The sequence below is a fragment of the Chionomys nivalis genome, chromosome 2 (genome assembly GCF_950005125.1).
Source record: "Chionomys nivalis chromosome 2, mChiNiv1.1, whole genome shotgun sequence".
NCBI lineage: Eukaryota > Metazoa > Chordata > Mammalia > Rodentia > Cricetidae > Chionomys > Chionomys nivalis.
Genome location: NC_080087.1, coordinates 130563078 through 130586009, shown reverse-complemented (window position 1 = coordinate 130586009; position 22932 = coordinate 130563078). Strand labels below are relative to the sequence as shown.

Below are 22932 nucleotides of genomic sequence, written 5' to 3'. Positions count from 1 at the left end.
TGTGTCCGCTGCCCTAATTCTGGAGTTAAAAACACACACCACCACATCCAGATTTTATGTGAGTTCTAGTCATCTGAACTCAGCTCCTCATAAGTGAACTGGAGCAAAACCAGGAGTTACAGCTGAATTATTTCACAGAAGATAAACTAAAACAGTACAGTTTCACATTGGATGCTGTGAGCAAACTAGAGAAATGCAGCAAATTAATCATAAACCCAAGAGTGCCACGGTGTCAAAACTAAACCACAAATGCCACAAAGCAATGAGCAGTGAAGAAAATAAACTGTTTAGCAATAACAAAGAGCTATAAGATACAAAGGTTTCTCCAAAAGTCATTCTCAAGAGGATGCCCAGAAGAAATCTCCAGTACTGCAAAAAAAGAAAAACAAAACAAAACAAGACAAAAAAATGATGAAGGAAATCAAGGAAAAAAGAATCAATCATAAAGTGCTGTTGACTAAAACCAAAAGGCCCAAAAAGAAAGCGCAGTGATATTTTGTTTGTGTTTTAATAAACAAAGCTTGCCTAGAGATAAGAGTGTAGAACTAAACCACGAGAGGCCAGGCAGTGGTGGTGCACTCCTTTAATCCCAGGAGTCGGGAGGCAGAGGCAGAGGCAGAGGGCTCTCTGCTAGTTCAGGCCACCCTGGGCTATACAAGATTGAGCCAGTCTAAAAGAGAAACAGAGCCAGGCGGTGGTGGCTCACACCTTTAATCTCAGTACTTGAAAGTTTTTATTGAGAACAATTAGAGTTGATGCTACAAGAAAGGAAGGCTGACAAAAGTAAAATGAAAGCATTTATAAACATGGTAAATGTTACTTACCCTGTGTTCATAATCGGTCTATATGTGAATGGCCTAAATATAACCATTGAAAACAGAATACATTTGAAAACTGCCACTAATGTTGTAAATAAAATAGAGCCATTTTAGGGGCTGGTGAGATGGCTCAGTAGATAAAGACCCTCAGGTCTAAGCGAGGACCTGAGTTTGATCCCCATAAACTCATTAGGAAGGAGAGAGCCAGCTCCCACAAGCTGTCCTCTGATCTCAATATACACACTGTGTATACAATATATGCACTTGCACACGTACAATAAATGAATGTAATTTCAAAAAAAAAAAAAAACAAAAAAACAAAAACAGCCATGGGTGTAGACAGGTAAAAATGTCGCCCTTCCTCCTGCCCTGAAGTTAAAAAAAAAATTAAAGCTGAGATGCAACAAAGACAGTAGCTGGGGAAAATGTATAGCGTTAAATATATGTACCAAAAGCTAAGAGAGGTGTATATGAAAATCTTCTGAAGAATCAAGAAAATAAGAAAAACAATTTTATCCCAAATGAAAACAAAAGATGTAATAAAAATATAAGTAGAAATCTATAAAATTAAAATAAGTTAGCATTATCCTTACACCAAAGTGGTGTGAATACATATCACACTAAAAAACTACTCCTTTGGAAAGATCGATAAATTTATCTTTATCTTTTTAAATTATATCTCTAGTCAGGTTAACAAGGAAAAAACAAACAAACAACAAGACGCAAGCTATGAATTCTTCAGACATTGAAAGGGCAGCAGAGACGAGACAGAGCAGTCACTTCTGTACCTGCAGACTGGATGACAGCAGCAACGAAAATGACCAATGTACTTAAAAACAGAAACTACCGAAATTCACGCTCTGGGAGACGTGCCACCCAAACACACTCGTAGTAAAGAAACTGAACCAGTAATTTACACCACCCCACTCCCAAAAGAGACAGCAGTCTGTCAGCATCACTATTGGCCTTGACCAAATTTCATCGGAGAAGCGATGCTTTCTTAGAACTTTTGCAGGCCCAGAGGTAGCCTTGACTGAGTCCCTGTTAGAGGACAATTAGCTCCATACACTTTTGTCTTAATTCTTCTATTTTCCTTTCCAATTACGTATATATGTGTCTGTCTCAGTGTGTGTCTCCTGCATGGAAGCATAGTGCCTGTGGAGGACTTAAGGGGATGTCTGGTCTCCTGGAGCTGGAGTCACAGGAAGCTGGAAGCTCCAGGATGGGTGCTGGGGACCCAACCCATGTCCACTAATAGAGCATTATGAACTCTTAACCACTGGGCCATCTCTCCAGTCCCTTTCTCTGTGTGTGTTTGTGTGTGTGTAAGGGAATATAATTTCAATCTATTTCTAATCACTATGTAACCAGCAAAGATTTTTTTTAAAAAAAAGTTAAAGGCGTAAAGGCAACACCCATTCCCCACCTGCTTGGTTTTCATCACCTTTCCTTTCCTTCATGTCAGTGATGGAACTCCTGAACTGACCTAAGCCACACAGGAGGGCTCAGAGTGAGCTGTCCCCTCACTCAGACTGAGAACAACTTGGCAACAGAAGGAATTAAGTTTTCACTTTTTCTAAGTCATCATTTTTGGACAAAGTTATCTTTTAGAATGATAATTAGGGAGAAATGAGCCTCTATGAGCTAACCACTCCTACAGGAGCTCCCGAAGTTCACACAGTGTCAGTCAAGTTATGTGACAGGAGCAAGGAAACGAAGTGAGGTGAGTTGAGGTGGCTATAGGACTCTCCCATAGCTAGCCAACAGCAGTGACAACTGCTTGTCCCATTTCTTAATCTCCTTGTGATCTCATTGTCTCACGTTCCCTTGGACCCATGGACCCAGCCTGGGAGGCCCTAGTAACATAAATAAACATCGATCTTAGTAGAGACACAGGACAAGGAGAGGAGAAAGGACTTACCTGCTACTGGATCCATTGCCTCCTCCTGCCATCCCCTACACAGCCCCGAAGGTGCCCTGAGCCAAGGAGTGTACCACCTCTGAGCCTCTCGGATGTTCAGAGAGAACTCTTTCCAGGTCCTTCAAAGAGGAGGAAAAAGAAAGTGAAACCGCTCAGCTGTGACTTACGTGGTTGCATTCACATATGGCCTTCCCTGCCCATGCCTTCCCCCGCACTCCCCCCTCCCCACTCTGCCTCTGCCCAGTCTCTTCCCCAGACTGAAGGAGCAAAGACAACTCAAGTTTCTAGAAAGCTGGGATCCTTTTTTTTTCACTCCAAGGAAAGGTGGGAGAGTCTGTCAGCTCAGGGCTCAAAGCTGTCTGAGGAGAGGTGGCTGCAGAAAATGGGAAGGAAGTGTCTCCTTTGTCCTTAGCTGGGGTGGTGCCTGGAAGGACAGGAAGAGTGAGTTGTCCACAATCTCTCAGACCTGTGGCTGTCCTGGAACCCTAGTGAGCCAGAGCTGTAGAGCTAGACCTCATATTTGAGCCCCAGGCTCGGAAAAGTCGGAAGATGTGGCCTCCTAAAGTTCTTGAAGCTTCTGAACGTAGCCAGAAGCAAGAAAACCCTCTCTCCTGCCTCCCCCAAACAAGGGCAGTGCAGAGAATCCAGGCAGAATAGATTGTTCAAGTGTACCCTTGACAGCTGGGTAACAAAGGGCTTCACTAATTTCACCCAGGTCTTGAAAACAAGAGATTTCTCGTAGGATGCGGAAGGAGTTCATAGCTAGGGCTATAGCCCATCAAGGACAGGACAGATCTGAAGGATGGGTGCATTCCATTTATTCTGTACAACTTTATCACTTATACCTTAGCCTCCTTCTGTAAGTTAGAAAACTAGTTTCAAGTGGAAAGGTAACGGAAGAGGAGTAAGGGACAGTGGCAGCGCATGCCACCATTCCCAGCACTGGAGAGGCAGAGACAGGCAGATCTCTGTGAGTTCAAGGCCAGCCCGGTCTACAGAGTGAGTTCCAGGACAGGCAAGACTACACAGAGAAACCCTGTCTCAAAACACTAATAAAAAGAAAGGAGGGAAGGAAGGAAGGAAGGAGAGTAAAAATGCAAATAAAATAAGCAAACAACAAACAGAAGACTGAGAATACAAGCAAAACAAGATGTCAAAGACAAGGTGGATGGGGCTGAAGGTCTGTGCTGAATTCAAGGCTCAGACCTCTGCTGCAGAGGAAAATTTCTGACCTGCACCAACAGGTTTCAAGAGTATACCGATAAGTAAATGAAACCGTACACCGAAAAGCACACTTAATGAATATGTATTTATATGACATTTTCATACTAAACTTAGCTATGCAACAGTCGATCTGTGGTTACCTGGGGCTGTAGTCCAGGAGGGATTTTCTTTGTCAAGAATAGGGTCCTTTTTCAGACAGGGGTAAAGGGGGAGATGACCTGTGTCTTCCTTGTGGCATGATTTTATTTGGCGAAATTCACCAAAATCATCAGTTTAGATGAATATATTTTACATAGCTATAAAACTGTGCTAAAATATATAGTCTTAATAGGCTGTCATTTGGTGTGAATGACCAGGCGAGGTTTTAGCATTATTACTATATTCTTGAGTATGTTGGTATATAATGACATCTTTTGTCCGTTTTTATATCTGTCTACTGTAATAGCTTTTCTGGCTCTAAAGGATTCTTGGGGTGGGACATTTTTCTGGCACACAAGCCTACTCTCATGCCCCCACACACCCTGCATGAACTTGAACTTGCCATGTTCCCCCTCCTCTCTCAGTCCCCATCCCTGGGACAGTCTGGGTCAAGTCTGCTGCTCTGAGTGTGCTTGGCTGGAATGTGACTACTAGTGCCTCCATAAGAAGAACAGAGGGGCTCTCTTCTGTGTGGGCTAGCCTTGGTCCAAATCTAAAGCCGCAGAGTCCTCATGGGGGTCCTGGGAGGAAGTTCTCGGTGGGTCAATACATTTGGGAAATGTAGCAGAGTTCCACAGAACTCTCAGTTGAAAGCATCTCAAAGATCCTGCTTCAGGCTCCTCAGGGATCTTTAAAGGGCTGTGCAGACCAAGGTCTGCCTGGCTTCACCTGCTGGGGATGGGGTGGGGGTGGAGTTCACTTCCTTGCCTTTTATTTCAATTTTCTTCTTATTCTGACAAACTCTAGGCATTTTAAACATGTCAGCTCTGGTTAGCGTTATTGTTGTTTCCAATTTGACGATTTCTAGCAAATTTATTCTCAATCCAATTTGAGAACATTTCAGTGTTCCACAAAGATTAAAACCAGGAAAGATTAAAACGAGGCAATGGATTGAGAAGGAGGCAGTGGAAACCCCCTTCCATGTTCTCCGGAGCTGGTCTTTAGACTTCCCCGTCTGTTAGGGCACTCCAGAAGTGCCTGGTTTCTCAGCAGGGCCTCTGTAACCCAAACTACTAACGCTGCTGGGGATTCCCTAGGTCCGAGGCAGGAGGGGGATAGGGGGGAGGACACGGGGACAGAAGTGGCGCGCGCTCTCTTCCTGCTCCGCGTGCTGAGATCACTTTCAGTTTTCTTTTCTGGAAACCCAACGCGGCAAGGCCAGGGCAGCAAGATTTCCCGGAAGGCGTCTCCTGGCAGGGTCCAGGATCTCCTTAAAGGATCCCTGGCCGCTTTAGTGAACCTAGGAGACAGGAGACAGCCCAGCATCCAGGTGTGTTCTGCTCTTGGGTTCTGCAAAGCTGGAGTCTTCATTCTTGGGTATCAGCTTTTACCTGCTGGACTTTAGGGTCCCCAGGCTGTCTCTTGACAAAGTAGTGTTTTCCAGAGTCGTGGGGCGGGTGCCTAGGATCTACTAGGAGGTGGATAAGGGGCTGGGAGGGGCGCGCAGTAGAAGCTAAGACACAGTTTCTTTTTGGAAAGTTAAAGACTGTTGGGGACAGTTTCCTGTGCTTGCTTCTGAGGTTGAACCCTGCATGTTCCCACGGTGGGTGGTGCCTTCAGCATCTACCAGGCATTTGCCTAATTTTGAAGATAATGAGAAAGAAAAATACGGAGCGTCTCTGTAGCCTGTTATGAGGTTTCGGGTTTTTTTTTTTTCGGGGGCGGGGCGAAGTGTTGTTTGTTTGTTTTGATAAATTTATGTTCATTTCCTTGAAATGCATTCCCGTGCATGAAAATTCAAAGGGATTCATATTTTAGGGTTCATGATACTGATTACAAAATGAGGCAGGGAACCCTTGAGCTGGTTTACCTTTCTACCATTATCAGGGATTGTGACTACCGTTTTCTCTGTAGGCTACTTTGATATGAATATGTACTGTCAAGTCGTTCCCACTTTCCTGGCTACTCTCACTTGCTGTATTTTAATGCACTTACTGTACATGTGGCTTATTTTATTGATTGTTCTGTTTGGGCTTTGTCTTTCCTACTGTGTGTTTGCCTTTTCCTAATTTATTTGTAAGACCCTCTAACATAATAAAAACTTGGATGTGGGTGTCTATGAGATACAGTATCTTTTTTTTTTTCTTTTCTGTTTTTATTTGAAGACAGAGTTTCACTATGTAGCTCTGACTGTCCTGGAACTTACTATGTAGACCAGGCTGGCCTCAAACTCCAGAGAGATTATGAGTCATTTTGTCAGGTTTGAGATACAGTATCTTGCACTAATATTTTGTGAAAATATTACAGACTCTGCTGTACCATTGGTTTCCTTGGGCTTTGTTACTTAACCTCTCTGGGGTCTGGTTTTCATCCTCTGGAAACCCTGGCAGGTGAGGAATGAGAACACTGTCACTGTCTTAGTCTGAATCCTGCTCTATAGTAAGTCATCCTAAACAGAGCCCAGAGGGTGTATCCCTTCTGGACTCCCCTCTCTCCACCTGAGCTCTGTCAACAACTTTCTCTCACACCTATCCTCAACTGCCAGGATTTTCACAGGACTGAAGGCTGCTGATGGTACTTCATCGTCCTGCCCTACAGTCCTCATCTTCCTCATCCTTCTCTCCTTCTCCTTCTCCTCCTCCTCCTTCTTCTTCTTTCCTCATTTTTTTTCCCTGCCAAGGTTAAGGAATTTGGAAATTAGTAGAAATGAACAGGGCTGCTTAGTTTGCCACTGGGATTAAATCCCTAGAAATACTCACTAATTACAGTTTAATATTCTATTTAACAAAAGATGAAAGAGGGGATTCTTGTCTGCTTTGTGCTTAAAAATAAAACAAAATAAACTTCAGTGTTAGCTGGGGACATAGCTCAGTGATAGGGCACTTACCAAAGAAGTTCCTAGGACTGTCGAACACCAAGAGCTCCCCCAAATGATGGCACTGTTTACGAGAGCTTCTGCCTTTACAATACTTTGCCAATGCTGTGTCACCTAGGAAGCTTTGGTCCTATTACAACTGACTAGTTATTTCCTCATGATCTGGAAGTGGTCGGTTTTTATGAACGCCATATGGTTATGGGAACAGGTACAGGTCTGTCTGAAAGAATGAAGTGGATTTATAAATCCAAACGGTGACATCACTTTGACCAGTACTATTTTTCACACCCTTCCTGGTTTTATTTTGTGTCGCCTGTTTGTGTCAAAATATGTGGTTTTTTTCAGTGTCTAAATATGGCCAGGTTTCTAACTGCCCACATTTGGCGGTCCCTTTTCTTGAGAACATTGGTACGGGATGGGCTCAGCTGCAGTGTAGTGATCTGTTCTAACCCTGCTCAGTGTCAAGCATTCATTCAACTGTAAACCAAGCAGCCAGAAGAAAGTCAGGGTTTGTTACCTTCTCAGCCCGGTCCACATTGTATCACCTAGCATGAGAGTTACCCCACCTTGTCTGCATTGGAGCTCTCCATAGCTACATAGTTGCGATGACAGTGAGCATCTTGCATACTTTGTGAACTCAGGAAGTTACTACCAGTGAAATCCTAAGAACAAAGGCTGGACATAACAACCACTCAGGGAATAGCACATGCTTGAGGACTAGGATGGCTACCTTCAAGTACCCATTCCAACAAGAGCAACTCCCCATACTCTGAACAACCTCTGCCTCTGTCTCCTCAGCCTGCCTCTTTCCCCAGGATGTTCACTATGACAAAGGCCTTTGAGGAGGTTCTTCTCCAGCACTTCATTCAGACGAAGCTGGAGATTGCCTATGCCATCAACAAGCCTTTCCCTTTCTTCGAAGCCCTCCGAGACCACTGCTTCATCACTGAAAAAATGTACAAGGTGAGGCCTGCGGACCCTCCACAAAGCAGTCCAGTCCCCACTAAGTATGCTCCACTATTGAGATCTAGGCCTGTAACCCACCAGGGCTTCTCTGTGTAGCCCTAGCTGTCCTAGACCTCACTCTGTAGACCACGCTGGCCTCAATAGAAAACATTCGAGATCTAACTGTCTGTCTCCTAGGATTAAAAGCGTGTGTCATCAAGCATGGCTTCTGTTTGTTTTTTTTTTTTAATTACAATCATGTATTTGTTTGGGGGTGGACGTGGGCACATGCGTGATGGACATGTCAAAGGACAACTTGTAGACTGTTCTTTCCTTCCTCAGGCTCGATGGCCAACACCTTTACCCACTTAGCCAGCCTCAGTAGCCCAAAGTAGCTTTCTTACAATATAGAAAACCACAAATATAGAGTTCTCAGCTCAGTGAAGAACCATTCAAACTAATTCATCCTTGCTCCACTCTTTGAAGGAATCTCTGGAAGCCTGTCGGAATCTGGTCCCTGTATCTAGAGTGGTGCACAATGTTCTCACCAGTCTGGAGCGGACTTTCCACCCATCACTGCTGCTGACATTGTTCAGCCAAGTCAACCTGCACGAATACCCCAGCCTGGGGGAAATTTTCAGAAGCTTCAAAAATGGTAACGTGCTTGGTTTCTCCAAAATCTTTTCCATGTGCTGTGTTACTATACTAAAAGCCTGGGTTTGTTTCCAGTGTGGAATGTGCATCCCAATGCCTGTTCTTCCTGTGAAAAGGTAAATCACACTCACTCACAAAAGCAGCTGGAGGGGTAGCCTTTGCTGCCTTGATCTCGGTTGCCCCAAGGTGAATTTTTACAGGACACAGATGTTTTTGTTGCAGCTACTCAGTGAATTTTCGTTCAGGTATAAATTTGTTTGTGACAAGGTCTCATGATGTAGCCCAGGTGGGCCTGAAATGTAGTCCTTCTGCCTTGGTCTTATTTCCAAGTGCTGGTGTTACTGGTGTGAGCCCGCCACACAAGTCTTGAAAATGTAAGGTACTGGGCCATCTCCAGGGAGCACCTGAGGTGACAGAAGTGCCAGAGGTCAGATGTGGAAGAAAGACAGGGAGCTCTAGAGATGGAGAGGGGGGAAACGGGTTCAATGCGCATCTCTCTGAGACAGTGTGGTTGTGCAGCACAATTTCTATAATCATCTCATGTGTCCTTAAAACAACCTGTGATGTCATTGTTAACTGCTCTTGACAGACAAGGAAAGTTCGGCGGGAACTCCCACAGTGATTTGCTTTAGAAGTAGCACTGGGAACGCCTATATGGATTTCCCAGTACAGAGGCTAAGATAGTAACCACTACGGCAACAGAGCCATCAAGAAAGCAGCTTGTAAGGTTGGAGGAGAGAAGAAAGAGAGCTCGTAAAGATGAGGGAGACAGACACAGTCACGGAAAGAGAGGGTAGGAGAAAGGATGCAGCATGAGGGGTGATGGAATAGGAAGAGCTGGGACGTTTGTCAGAGCCCTATCTCTGGCACACAATGCCCAAGATAATTTAGCTTACAATGAGAAAGAGGTTTGGGAGGACTCTGGCCTGTCATAGTTGAAGCCTGTAGCAAGGCAGTGTGTCACAGCAGGAATGTGTGACGAAGTAAAGCTGCTCACTGTGTGTTCTGAAAATGACGAGAGACTTGGATTCCATAATCCCCTTCAAGAGATGCTCCAGTGACCGAACAGGGCTGGTCAGCCCCTCCTCTTCAAGTATCAGCCTTTCCCTGTAGTGCACTGATTCTCAGCCTGACTTCCTGAAGCAATATAGCTCCTTATGTTGTGGAGACCCCCAGCCTTAAAGTTATTTTCAGTAGATCATCCCCATTGCCTCAGTGTGTGGGTGCACCCCTCGCCGTCCTGAGTTCCTTGCTCGTGCTCACTCTCCTTCTGCTCCTCCTTTGGATCGTGAGACTTCAGTCCAGTGCTCCAATGTTGGTCTCTGTCTCTGTCTTCTTTCATCGCCTGATGAAGGTTAATATTCAGGGGGATGCTTATATGTTTTTCTTTGGGTTCACCTTCTTATTTAGCTTCTCTAGAGTCACGAATTATAGTCTCAATGTCCTTTATTTATGGCTAGAAACCAAATATGAGTGAGTACATCCCATGTTCCTCTTTTTGGGTCTGGCTTACCTCACTCAGGATAGTGTTTTCAATTTCCGTCCATTTGGGGACTGAAAAAGCATGGGACAAAACCGGTCTCGCTGAACATAATGGACAATGAGGACTACTGAGAACTGAAGAACAATGGCAATGGGTTCTTGATCCTATTGCATGTAATGGCTTTGTGGGAGCCCAGGTAGTTTGGATGCTTACCTTAATAGACCTGGATGGAGGTGGGTGGTCCTTGGACCTCCCACAGGGCAGAGAAACCTGCTTGCTCTTTGGGCTGAGGAGGAAGGAAGACTTGATTGGGGGAGGGGGAGGGAACGGGAGGTGGTGGCGGGAAAGAGGCAGAAATCTTTAATAATTAAATTAATAAAAAAAAAAAGAAAAAAAAAGTTATTTTCATTGCTACTTCATAACCATAATTTTGTTACAGTTATGAACCATAATATAAATATCTTATAAGCAGGATATCTGAAATTCAATCCCTGTGAAAAGGTCATTTGAGCCCCCAAAGGGCCAAGAGCCACGTCTGTAGAATCACCCTGGAATCCACACCCATAATGCCTAAGTTTTGAGGGGACATTAGATATCTAAACTATAGCAGCTGGATAAATAAAGGAATAAAAAGAAGGGCAGAAACAGGTCTGGTGAGTTGAAGCGGGAGTAAGAGGACCACCAGGCAATAAAACCACTGGAGACTGGAGAGAACATACCCAGCAGAGTCCAACACGGTCACACTGCATTGTGACACTGTCGTCGCTGGGTCACCATGGATGACACTTCACCATCTAAAGGCTCCTCCCCAGAGGAGAGATGATTCCTTAAGCTAAGAGAACAGTGGAGGGTAGGCTTTACCTCGAAACCAGAGCAGCTGCCCAGGCATCTGGCCCCAGCAAGGCCAGGAGAACACGAGCTTCCAGTATACGCTGAGGTCCTCTGAGACCTGACTGGGCTCATCTCCTCGCCAGTGCTGCTCTGTGGTTTTGTTCTGAATCTTGTTTGTGTCCATGATTTTTCCCATGCGTGGGTCGAGGCATCTTTATTTCTGAAATAAATGATGAAAAACAGTCTTAAGAGAAACCAGCCCCAATCTATTAAAGGGAACAGTGTGTGCAAAGTCAAGGGCCTGGTGTTGGGATGGAGGCAAAGGTCATAGGTCTGTCCCACTGAAGTGACCAGATTTTAGGGTGCAATAGGACCTGCAGGAATGAGCAGAAACCGAAGATCAAGGTCTCAGTACACTCTGCTAAGAAGACTTTGTTTCATTTACTCCAGGGAGATATATTTATCTGTTAAAATAGGAACCTTTGTTAAAATTGCACAATTAGAATTTTATGTTAAAATTTTGCACAATTGACTAAGTTCTATAAAACTAAAATTACAGGAACTTAAATCCCTGGGTACAAAATATCCAATTTTATGTGTCAAAACCAGTTTTGCTTAACTTTCTTCTATTTATTTATTTATTTATTTATTTATTTATTTATTTACCCTTGCTGTCATCTTTCAAAACCTTTTCTAAACATTTGGTCACATCCTCTCCCCCCTCAACTCCTTTCAGCTCCTCCCATTCTACCCACTCCACTTCATAGTCTTTCTCTCTCTTAGGAAACTCAAGCCCAGTATACACCTTTAAGCCCAACACTTGGCAAGCAGAGGCAGGTAGATCTCTGTGGGTTTGAAACCAGCTTGGTCTATTGAGTGAGTTCTAAGGCAGCCCGGGCTTTTACATAGAGGAAACCCTATGTTAGAAAAACCACAAAAACAAAAAACAAACAACCCCCCCCAAAAAAACAAATCAGAACAAACAAACAGACAAAAAGCACATATAGACACTAATAAAACTAAAAAAAAATAAGAAAAAGAAAAAGAAAAAAATGGAGTCCATCTTGTGCTAGCCAACTATTCCTCAGCATGGGGACCTGACCTGGAGTGTTAGTGATATATCCAGTGTCATTCCACTGATGAAAACTGATTTTCCCTTTTCCATCAAGTATTAGATGCAAATAGCTTCTTTGTTAGAAGCAGAACTTTGTGCCCACTTCCCATTCTCAGGGCTCACATGTTTGTCTGGTTTGGACTTGGTCTTGGGCATGTTGACACATTCTCTGTGAGTTCAGTATGCACCAGTCCCTTTGTGTGCAAATGAAGCTGCCACCTCTGCTCATTGCACCTCCTTTTTAGCGTAGATCCCTGAGCTTTGAGGGGAGGACGTGACAGATATCCCATTTAGAACTGAGTACTCCAGAGTTGAGGAAATGCTGCCATGAGATCCAGGTGAAAGGCATTTTCTCTTTTAGTGATCAATTGGGGAGGGTCCAGCCCACGGTGGGTGGTGCCACCCCTGGGCTGCTGGTCCTAGAGTCTATAAGAAAGCAGGTTGAGCAAGCCATGGGGAGCAAGCCAGTCAGCAGCTCCCCTCCATGGCCTCTGCATCAGCTCCTGCCTCTGGGGTCCTGCCCCATTTGAGTCTTGTCCTGACTTCCTTCAGTGGTGAACAGCAATGCTGGAGTGTAAGCCACATAAACCCTTTCCTCTCCAACTTGCTTTTTGGTCATGGTATTCTGTTGCAGCACTAGAAACCCTAACTAAGACATCTCCCACTCTCTGAATGTTGTCCAGCCGTGGGTCTCTGTGTTAATTCCTACCTTCCACAAGAAGAAGCTTCTCTGGCGAAGGTTAAGTAGTGCAGTGATCTATGGGTGTATTAGGGTTCTCTAGAGGAACAGAAATAATAATTAATTTATAGAAAGAGGATTTATTAAAATGGTTTACAGGCTGTAGTTCAGCTAGTCAAACAATGGCTGTCTACTGATGGAATGTTCAATAATACAGTAGTTGCTCAATCAAGGAGGCTGGGTATCTTAGCTGGCCTTCAGTATACTCTGAAATCCCAAAGAAGTAAGCTCTAGTGCCAGTTCTTGCCAGCAAGAACAATCATGCAAAGAGAGCTAGCTTCCTTCTTCCATGTCCTTTATATAAACTTCCAGAAGATTGTCCCAGATTAGAGGTGGGACTTACCACCAAAAAAGATTTAGATTTAAGATGGGGATTCCCATGTCAATGATTTAATTAAGAAAAATCCCTCACAGGTGTACCCAGTCACTTGGGTTTTAGGTGATTCCAGATGTAGTCAAGTTCATGGCCAAGAATAGCTATCACGACGAGCATAGCAAAACATTATTAGTAGTGATTGTGTTGCTATGCTCATTTAGAAGATTAATGTAGTAGATTTTACTTGAGGTCCATGACCTATCTAATCTTAGATATTTGGATATATTAACAGTCTTGAATGTGGGTTGGATCTCATAAAACTGCCCTTACATCCAATAGAAAGGTAGTTGGTCACCCCCATAACATTTGGGCCATTATTGCAGTAGTGAGTACAGCAGGTTGCAGTATTGTGACTCATTATTGTAACTCACAGCACTCCTAGATGGGTGAGACTGATGATGACTTTTCACCTCTGGTAGTGTGCATAGGACCTCCTCCAGCACTAAAAGTGCTAGTCCATGGTGGTGAAGCTTCTTGTTGAACACTAGCGTGATTTCTTCCTGCAAGATGGCATAAGTGTATGGTGTATTCAGCAATAGGGTCTTATTAGCAGGTTATGGAGAGTAACCAATATCACTGGCAATGATCTGTAATGTTTGGGGCAGGGGAACCTCGGGTACTCCTTTGGCCAATGACTCAAAAAGATGTGATGCTTTCCTCGAGCTAGGAGTTTTATTTGGTTGCATATAATAACTTATCAGGGCATTGTCTCCCATGTTATATGATAACTTTGTTTAAATTCCACTTATATTTGTGTACATTTTAGGAAGCTTCTACAGTACTAGATTTCTATATGGTCCACCCAATTTTTGGTGATATATCGGGGACTAAATAGCACTGAGTGTCCAAATGAAATAAAAGCCAAAAGCAGCCACAGAATGGACATGGGTGGTGATGAACCTGTTCTGTGCACCTGGGGAAAATCAATAACTCTGCCTCCTGTGCTGTGGGAAAAGATTCACTAGGCAATCCCATCTGCTGGATAACTTCCAGTGTCGTGATGTGTGTTCCTTTGCTAATTCCAGTTGTTACTGCACATGAATGGAATAAGAGAAGTGCGCAGACCCTACCCAAAGCCCCAGCTGTCCCAGCAGAAGGGCGCTCTGTCCAGACTCTGCTGCCACTGCCGCCACCACAACCATCTCCACCAAGCCGTCCGTCCTCTGCACCAAGAGTCGGTGAGCTCCCAGCAGCCTCACAGCAAATCACTGAGATCCTGGATGAGCAGCCCAGTCCTTCTCCTCCAGCTGTGCCTCCCGCTGACTTCGTGCAGGAAGGAAAGACCACTCCAGGCAAGAAACAGATCTCCTACAACTTGTAACCGTACCTGAGATGCTTGTTCCCTGTCTCTTAGAACCCCAGATTTCTGCCTTTTGTTCATCTGTTCCTTTCTATGCACCCACCTCTCCACCTACATGCAACCCTTTCTAAGATAATAACAAGCATCGCCAGTGGCCAGGGAGGCTCAGATCCTAGAACACCTTCTTGCTACACCTGTACACCCTAACCTCTGCCCTTAGCTTTGGTACTTCACCTTCCCTGAGCCTTTAGGGCCGTGCTTCTCAACCTTACTAGTGCTGTGACCCTTTAATACAGTTCCTCAAGTTGTGGTGATGCTCAATCATAAAAATTATTTTCATTGCTACTTAATGTCTGTAATTTTTTTACTGTTATAAATTGTCATGCAAATATTTTTCAAGATAGAGGTTTGCCAAAGGGGTCGCAGTCCACAGGTTGAGAACCTCTTGCATGCTAGACAAACACTGACCTACATGCCCAACCCTCCATATTTATTTTTAGATTAATTCAATTCCAGGGCATATGTATGTTATTAAAATTATTAGAAAATATTATAAAAACGTTAAAAATCTGTGGGACCTGATTTAGCTTTCAGACTTGTGCCACTTGCCTTCTCCAAATACCATTATAATGAAGTTGGGTTACATTAACTATAGCAGGATGTATTACTGACATTGCCAAAGATATGTATTATGGACTCCCTGCTCTCCAGGCCTGAGAATAAAAGAGTCCTGTTTGAACTCAGTGACATTTCCTCCACTCCTCTGATACATGCCACTCAAAGTTCAACAGAATCATAAAGCTAACAACAATAGAAGGTCTCATCCTCTGCCTTTTTTTTAAAGAAAAAGAAGAAATACTGTTAGTAAATTATGAGTTGCTAATTAAGAGTAAGCAACCATTCGCTGTTACTTCTCTATCCTGCTTTACCCAGGTTGCCTGCGTTCCTCACTGGTCAGTTAGAAACACCTTTGTTCTCTTTACCACTCTGGTCCCTCCCTGCTCATCCTGAAAGCCTCGGTTCTTTTCTTCCCTCTGCTCAGCATCCTCCGTGGACCCCCAGAGAAATGATAAAGATGACTCTCCAGAGATGCCCCACAGTCTGCCAGGCCCCATCCCAGGTAATTTGCCTTTGGCCTAAAAGGACATCCTTTTCTGGGCATTTACACCACCCACTCTCCTCCCTGACATCCAGGCCTCGTAACCCAAGATCTTCCTTCCTCCTCCAGTGATCAAAGGCAACTTAACATCCAAGGTTAAGGAGGAAGAAGACTCAGGAGGGCAGCCTCCCCGTTCCCCTGGCACTGTGCAAGGTAATGCTGGTTAAGACTGATTTAACTGTTAGTAGTCTTGGTTGGGATAGTTTAAACTTACCTCTTCTTGGGTGCTTAGGGAGTCAGGAACCCTGAGCTCCTGAAGGGAGAGAGAGAGTTGTGGGGAAGGCAAGGACGAAGGACCGGGAAGGTAGACTTGTAGGAACCTATCACAAAGATCAGAAAGCCCACTCACGCCTGCCAGACTCTAAAATGTTGCTGAAGAATCAGTGTTAAAATGTTAAGGTATTGACAAAGAGAGAGAATTCTTCAGCCACAAAGGACTGTGGTGGACTCCAGGAGAGAAGAGGACAAGGCAAGGCTGGACTGTGTTACCTTGCTTCTGTGACAAAGTCACTGCAATAAGACTCAAAATGACCCCAACAAAATGCCACACAGACAGACAGCAGAAACCCTGTGTATCCCCAGTGATGGGTGATACAATTGGTATGGATAACTTTGACGTCACCCTGACTGTTGGAGCAGACCCTCGGTGCTGGTCAATTCTATATCATATAGAGTGCTAAGAATGCTTGTTATTAAATGATATGAACAGAAAAATTACTTTGAAAGTAGTAATTCTACAGTAAACTGTAAATGGTTTACAGTGTGCCTCAGGTATCTGGCCAGAAGTTAAGACAATTTTCATAGTGTTGTGTAAGCAGCAGACAGCCTTAAGGAGGTGGACCTTCATCTGTTACAGCTTCAAGCCCCTTTGTTTTTCTTATTGCATCAAAGTTAGCAGAATTTCAAAATGCTGTTAACAGATGCATAGGTAACAACAACAAGGTGGTCAGAGCTGGAAAATTGGCTCAGGGGCAAAGATCACGGGCTGCTGTTCCAGAGAACCTGAGTTCAATTTCCAGCACCTACATGGTAGCTCATAACCATCTGTAACTCCAGCCCTGAAGGATATGGCACCCTATTCTGGCCTTTGTGGCCACCAGGCACACATGTGGTACCCAGACACACATGCAGGCCAAACACCCAGGCACAAAAAGTTTTAGAAAGAGTAACAAGGTCAGATGAAGGCAGAGCCCTGTGTCCTGGCAGATCCCTGGCTTCACTCCCTTTCGGTAGAGTTCTTCTACTGTCTTTCTTCACACATATCTTCAGTACACTCTGAGCTCTGAGGTGGGTTCTGTTTTCTTTTGCTAGTGGCAAAAAATGATTCTCCAGCACCGAATGACCTGGAAATGGCCCAGGAAGCATCCAGCGCTCCTGCAAAGCAGAAAAAGGATTCTCCAGCTCCGAATGACCTAGAAATGGCCCAGGAGTCACCCAGCACTCCTGCAAAGCAGGAAGGAGATTCTCCAGCACCAGATGACCTGGGAATGGCCCAGGAAGCAACCAGCACTCCTGCAAAGAAGAAAGGTATAGCCATTCTTTCCCTCAGGATGCTTCTTGCTTCTCCAGCTCTGTCACATCCCAGCATCTACAATGCCACCAGTTCTACAACCACAGCATTTCTGCAGCCTCTCTTTTCCTTCCACCTTCCCCAAAGGCCTTGTGAAAATGATAGGTAACAAGCGGGCACTTAGACATAGTGAACCAAGCATCCCTCAGAGTCACCGGACTCCTATCCCTCAACTGCTGAGCATGTCTGTTCCACTAACCTTATTAACTACAGTTGGCCAGAACACTGCTTCCTCGTGAGTCATGTTCAGGCAGCTTCTGCCATCCTTCACTTACACCTCATGGTGGCAAGCAGCTTGGATGTCCACCTGGCTACCTACTTCCTCTCTCACTCTTTGATTTCCTGCTTCCTTTTTTGAGTTGTCACCATTCAATTAAAATATGTGTTGTTATTGGCCCAGCAAGATGGCTCATTGGTTAGAGGTGGCTGGTACCAGGTCTGATGATCTGAATTTGATCCCTGAAATCTATAAGGCAGAGGAACAGAACCTACTCATTCAAGTTGTCTCCTGCCTGCCACATGGGTACCATGGCACATGTGTCTAACACCCCCACAACCAAAAAATATAATAACAGTAATAATAACAATAATGATAGTAATAAACTCTGTGACTACTCTGTTAGTGTCCTCCAATAGCTTCCCGATTGCTTCCTGGAGCTTTTTAAGCCTAATTTTCTCCCACTTCAGTTTCTGCCATGGTCCTGGATGCCTTCAAGGCATCATGGGTAGCAGGCTGGTCCTGGATGCTTTCAGGGAGTCACAGAAGCAGGCAAACCACCCAGTACTCCAGCTGCTCCAGTCTTTATCTCCTCACATCTAGCTACTTTTTCCTTCACAAATTCTTGGTTTCTTATGTCCAAAAACCATCCATAGGCCTTACCATTATTCAAACCTAGCTTAATTCTCCAATAACTAATACAAGAATTTTCACTTTAACACTTGTTTAAAAAAAGGGGGGGGGCTACTTCTGTGGGACAATGGTCTGTACCCTATCACTTGTATTTTAACTAAATGCTGATTGGCCAATAGCCAGGTAGGAAGTATAGGCATGGCAATGAGAATTATGGGAAGAGGAAAGTTTCAGTCTGCAGTCATCACCCAGGTGCAGAGGACACAAGATGTGACTGCCTCGCCAAAAAAGTACCAAGCCACGTGGCTAGCACACACAAGAATGGGTTAATGTAAGATGTAAGAATTAATTAATAAGAAGCCTGAGCTACTAGGCCAATCAGCATTTTATTAAAAATAATACAAGTAACAGAATAAAAGACCATTGTCCACAGCACTTCCCCCTTAAAAAAAAGAGAAACAAAAACTATGAATCTAATATCCTTTGTTTAGCTTTTCTTCTGACCATTATCCATAACAACTTGTAACCAACATTCTAAACAAAGGAAAATATCCATAAGCCATTTGGGGAGAATGTGGGCGTAGCTTTCAAGGCTACTTCCTGCTGATTGGGGGTGCTGATAATCTTATGGGGACATAAAGAAAATTTAGAATTATGATCAAGTCATGACTGGGGTATCCTGTGAGGCTTGATCATCTCAGGCAGCATCTTGAATCTGTTCTGGATGTAGAACTCAGACATCTGGGCCATCCACTCCTATTGGAGATTTCTCAGGGGTCTTCTTTGATCAAACCTGATTTTTTCTTAACCGGGAATGAATCCACAGCCTCTCATTTCCTGTGGAAACAAAAGCAAAACCCCTTCTTCAAAGAAACATAACTTTTGACTTCAATTTTGAAATCAAGTTATTTTCAAAATGCCTATATTGGATTAATTCAGCAGCATATAATAAACAAATATCTTTTAGCAGCTGTTGTTCCTTCCTCAGCATTCAGACAATTCAAAGAGAACATAATAACATACAGTATCCAGATTCTCTGTGTGTTTTTCATCTTTACATGGCTTTATTTTAAACTCTTATTTCTTTTATTTTTATTTTTAATTTTTGGCTTTTTGAAACAGGGTTTCTTTGTATATCTTTGCCCTGAAATTCACTTTGTAGACCAGGCTGTTGTTGAACTCGCAGAAATCTTCATGCCTCTGCCTCCCAAATGCTGGGATTAAAGGTGTGTGCTACCACACCCAACTACTCTCTCTTTTTTTCTTTTAAAGACTTTATCCTTCTTTTTTTTTCTTTCCAAAGCCTACATATATTTTTAAACACACTGTAAATTGTTTAGAGGCTTTTTTTGCCTGAAACTATCTTTACTGTATCTCTCTTTTTCTGACCACATGAATCTATAATTTGCTAAGTGATGTGGCTAGGATTAAAGCAGTGGCTTTGATGGCTGAATCCAGCCCATTCCCTAGCTTTCTGAGATTCTAGCCTCATGGCAGAGGCACTGGCCAGAGCCATGTTTATTGTCACAACTCTATGGTATTTCAAGGTCTGTGCCACCACCAAGAAGCATGCTGTAAGCTATTCATAAACACCATTTAAGTGTTTTGTGGCAGTGCCTCTTAAAGGGGCTGCAAAGTTTTTGCAGCTAAAGCTGAATCAGAAAGCCTCTCTTAAAAGAGATGCATTGGCCTCCAGCAAACAGAGCCCACCTGAGAAATGCTGCTATCAATAAGCCCTGCTTAACTCTATTGTCTTCTGTCTAGAATTACTTCCCAAGCTCTCTCAGGCTTTATGTGGATGAGGTTGTTTACACGTTGGGCACCATTTGTTGACTGAGAGTTTTGTCCTGCCAGATCCTGCAGCCATTCAGTCCCAAAGAAATACACAAAGGCTTACATTAATTATAAACTGGCAATCAACATTTTATTAAAAATAATATGAGTGACAGGATAAAAGACCATTGTCCTACAGAAGTTCTTGAAGTTTATTCCTTCTTGTTCAACCTCTGATCTCTCCTTTCCAGCTGATTTTTTAAAAGTTTAGGGGTGAGCTTGGAGAGTTGTCTCAAGGTTAAGGCACACACATATACACACATACACATGCATGCACATATACATATATACATACATATACATGTACACACACGTATACATACATATACACACACAAGCACATACATACACATGCACACACATACATATACACACAATTACTGAAGAAAAATATTATTTAATTCTTCTAAATAAGAAAGACTGACAGATCTATATTTGTGACTATAAAAGACTTTGTATTCTTTCTTCTTAGCAAAAAAAAGGAAAAGAGATATCTGGTCAACACCCAAAAGAAGACGTCAGAAGAAAAGACCCACACAAGGTGAGATGAGGAGGCAAAGGGAGGCTGGAGGGTGTTCCTGAGGGGCCAAAAATCTGGTGTAGAAGGAATGAGGTTTGCTCTTAACTCAATGAGAAAGCACACAGGAGTTGGATAGTGTGGTGATCTGGTTTTAAATTTCACCCGACCAGTTTTGTCACTGAGTAACCAGTGCACTCTGTTCTGATTGGAGGTTGCAGTGGTGCAAGGTGAAGGACTGAGAGCAACAAGTTTCCTCTTTATGTTCATGAGGATGGCACCATCCTTCCCAACTAAAGGGGGAGTTAACAACTTCGTTCTGTGTGATAAAATGTAAAAGAGCCTGGGTCCTAGCCCTAAGGGAAAGTGTCTTAGGGTTTATTGACTGTGAAAAGAGACCATAACCACAGCAACTCTTATAAAGGAAATACATTTAATTGGGTGTCTTACATTTTCAGACGTTTAGTCCATTATCATCATGGTGCAAGATGGTGGTTTGCAGGCAGATATGGTGCTGGAGAAGTAGCTGGGAATCCTACATCTTGACCTGCAGGCAGCAAAAAGTAGTCTGAGATACTGGGCATGGCTTAAGCATGTATGAAACCTCAAAGCACACCCCCACAGAGACACACTTCCTCCAAGAAGTCCACACCTACTCCAACAAAGCCATACCTCCTAATAATGCCACTCCCTTTAGGGGACATTTTCTTTGAAACCACCACAGGCATCTCATGGGCAAGTGCCAGAAGAACTCTGGAGAGGAGCCCTTGTGCCAGTGGGCTGTGGCTGGCCTATGATGTCCACTTCCTAAGTCCCAGCAATGAAAAGCTCTGTGCTCTCCCTCTCTTCAGTGCAGCCCACTGGTCCACCAGCAGAGCCCCTGGGCCTCAGCCACATACTCCAGTGGCACTCCTGGGAGCTGCCTTCATGGCAGGAACTATGCCTGTTCCTCCTGTACTTCTTTACGCTTTATCCATGAGAGGTTTCTTGTGGTCTTTGGATGTTGTCTGTTCTGCACATGCGTGCTACATGGAAGGCTCTCCCTCCCCACCTGAAGAATCCCAGGGCTCTGATGGCACCTCCTCATGGCTCAGGAGTCTTACAAACATGAAACAGAAAGCACCCCCCCCCCAAAGAACCCCATATTCATCTAGTTAATTCTTCTGGGAGCTCCCTGGGGTGAGAACATATGGAGAACATATTTGGGGGGAGAAAGCATGGTGCACACCAGAAAAAAAAAAACAGTAAAAGAAAAGTGAGGCACGGAGATCTGGAAGGGAGGGTGGAATGGGGAAAGAAGTCTGTGAAAGAAGGAAAGTTCCACGGGGTACATCCATTCATGTGTCTCTCTTGGCTCAGGGGTGGCCTCATCTGGACAAGGAGTCCAGAAGAAGCTCAAAGTGGTGGATCAGAGGACTCAGAGGAAGAATGACTCAACCAGGAACTTGAGGATGGTGACCAGGTCTCAGAAAAGGACTGGACGTTCCGCTATCCAGAGCACAGGATAAGGCTACGGTGGGACCTGCCATTGGAAAGGCTCAGTATGGCAGGGTCCCTTAGAGCTGGCACAGGGTGGGGAGATTCATGAATTCAATATTAAGAGAGAGAAAGGATGAGGATGGAGGTGAGAGGGGGCAAAGAGAAGCAATGGTTTACTGTGGCTGAGGAGTTTTTGTTAAAGAAACATAACCACAGACCATAAGATCATAGCCACAGGTCATCACAGCTGAGACCTAAGGCAGAGAAAGGGTGTCTATCCTTTAGATTTTACAACATTAAATATAAGAACTTCAAAAAGTCCGTGTCTATGTTGTTTATGTCTACCTATTTGTACATTGTTCATAGCTAAAACCAATAATTAAAAATTTTTTACTTAAAGTGAAATAAGTTGTTTGGTCATATAACTTTATAAAAAGGTATTTCTGAGCCAGGTAGTGGTGACGCTTATCTTTAATCCTCACACTCAGAGAAGAAGAGGCAGAGAAATCTCGGCGTTCGAGGCCAGCCTGGTCTATAGAACTATTTCCATGACAGAAACCCTTTCTGGAAAAACAAAAAGCAAAAAACAACAACTACAAAGTATTTCTGAACAAAAATTAGAAGATTGGTATCAATCTATGTTCCTGTAGGCCTTGATAATGTTGGGATACATGAGAGACAGGTAGAGTCTTAGAGTTGTTCCTGAATTCACACAGTTATGATTGTCTGTGCCTGAGGGCAGGAGGAAAATCTAGCTTTACAGAGCCATGAAGTTGAAAGAGTGGGATATTCTAATAGTGGTTGCACAAGTTTGCATTCCCACCAACAATGGATGAGTGTTCCCCTTACTTGACATCTTCTCCAGCATAGGCTATCATTAGTATTTTTGATTTCAGCCATTCTGAAAGGTTTAAGATGGTATTTCCAAGCTGTTTTGATTTGCAATTCCCTGATAGCTAAGGAAGTTGAACATGTCCTTAAATATATTTTGGCCATTTGAAATTCTTCTGTTGAGAATTCTTTGTTCAGTTCAGTACCCCCATTTTTTAATTGGGTTATTTAGAATTTTAATGTCTAATATTGTAGTGAGGAGCAGCGGGCTGCGT

At 43.7% G+C, this 22932-nt stretch overlaps 2 protein-coding genes across 2 annotated transcripts in view; one reads left to right on the top strand and one right to left on the bottom strand.

Moving 5' to 3' along the window:
* Nucleotides 1–2901, bottom strand: part of LOC130869491 (nuclear body protein SP140-like protein) — a 58614-nt gene extending 55713 nt beyond the window's left edge. Inside the window, exon 1 of the mRNA XM_057761701.1 lies at nucleotides 2740–2901. Within this exon, the coding sequence (XP_057617684.1) occupies nucleotides 2740–2771 (32 nt within the window). The 5' untranslated portion in view covers nucleotides 2772–2901. The remainder of the gene's footprint in view (nucleotides 1–2739) is intronic.
* A 2449-nt stretch (nucleotides 2902–5350) lies between these two features.
* Nucleotides 5351–22225, top strand: LOC130869381 (sp110 nuclear body protein-like). Its single transcript, XM_057761455.1, has 8 exons — nucleotides 5351–5431; nucleotides 7775–7939; nucleotides 8408–8576; nucleotides 14144–14410; nucleotides 15461–15538; nucleotides 16889–17104; nucleotides 20303–20371; nucleotides 21707–22225. Exons 2-8 carry the CDS (start codon nucleotides 7793–7795, stop codon nucleotides 21853–21855), a joined length of 1095 nt encoding a protein of 364 aa, XP_057617438.1. The 5' UTR covers nucleotides 5351–5431; nucleotides 7775–7792; the 3' UTR covers nucleotides 21856–22225.
* Nucleotides 22226–22932: the final 707 nt, after the last annotated feature.

Bases quoted from the DNA above. Each gene is read 5' to 3' on its own strand.
- LOC130869381 (XM_057761455.1), top strand. From the start codon at position 7,793: ATGTTCACTATGACAAAGGCCTTTGAGGAGGTTCTTCTCCAGCACTTC. The intron at 8,577-14,143 runs GTAACGTGCTTG...TGCTAATTCCAG, and splicing joins TTTCAGAAGCTTCAAAAATG to TTGTTACTGCACATGAATGG. The intron at 15,539-16,888 runs GTAATTTGCCTT...TTCTTTTGCTAG, and splicing joins TCTGCCAGGCCCCATCCCAG to TGGCAAAAAATGATTCTCCA.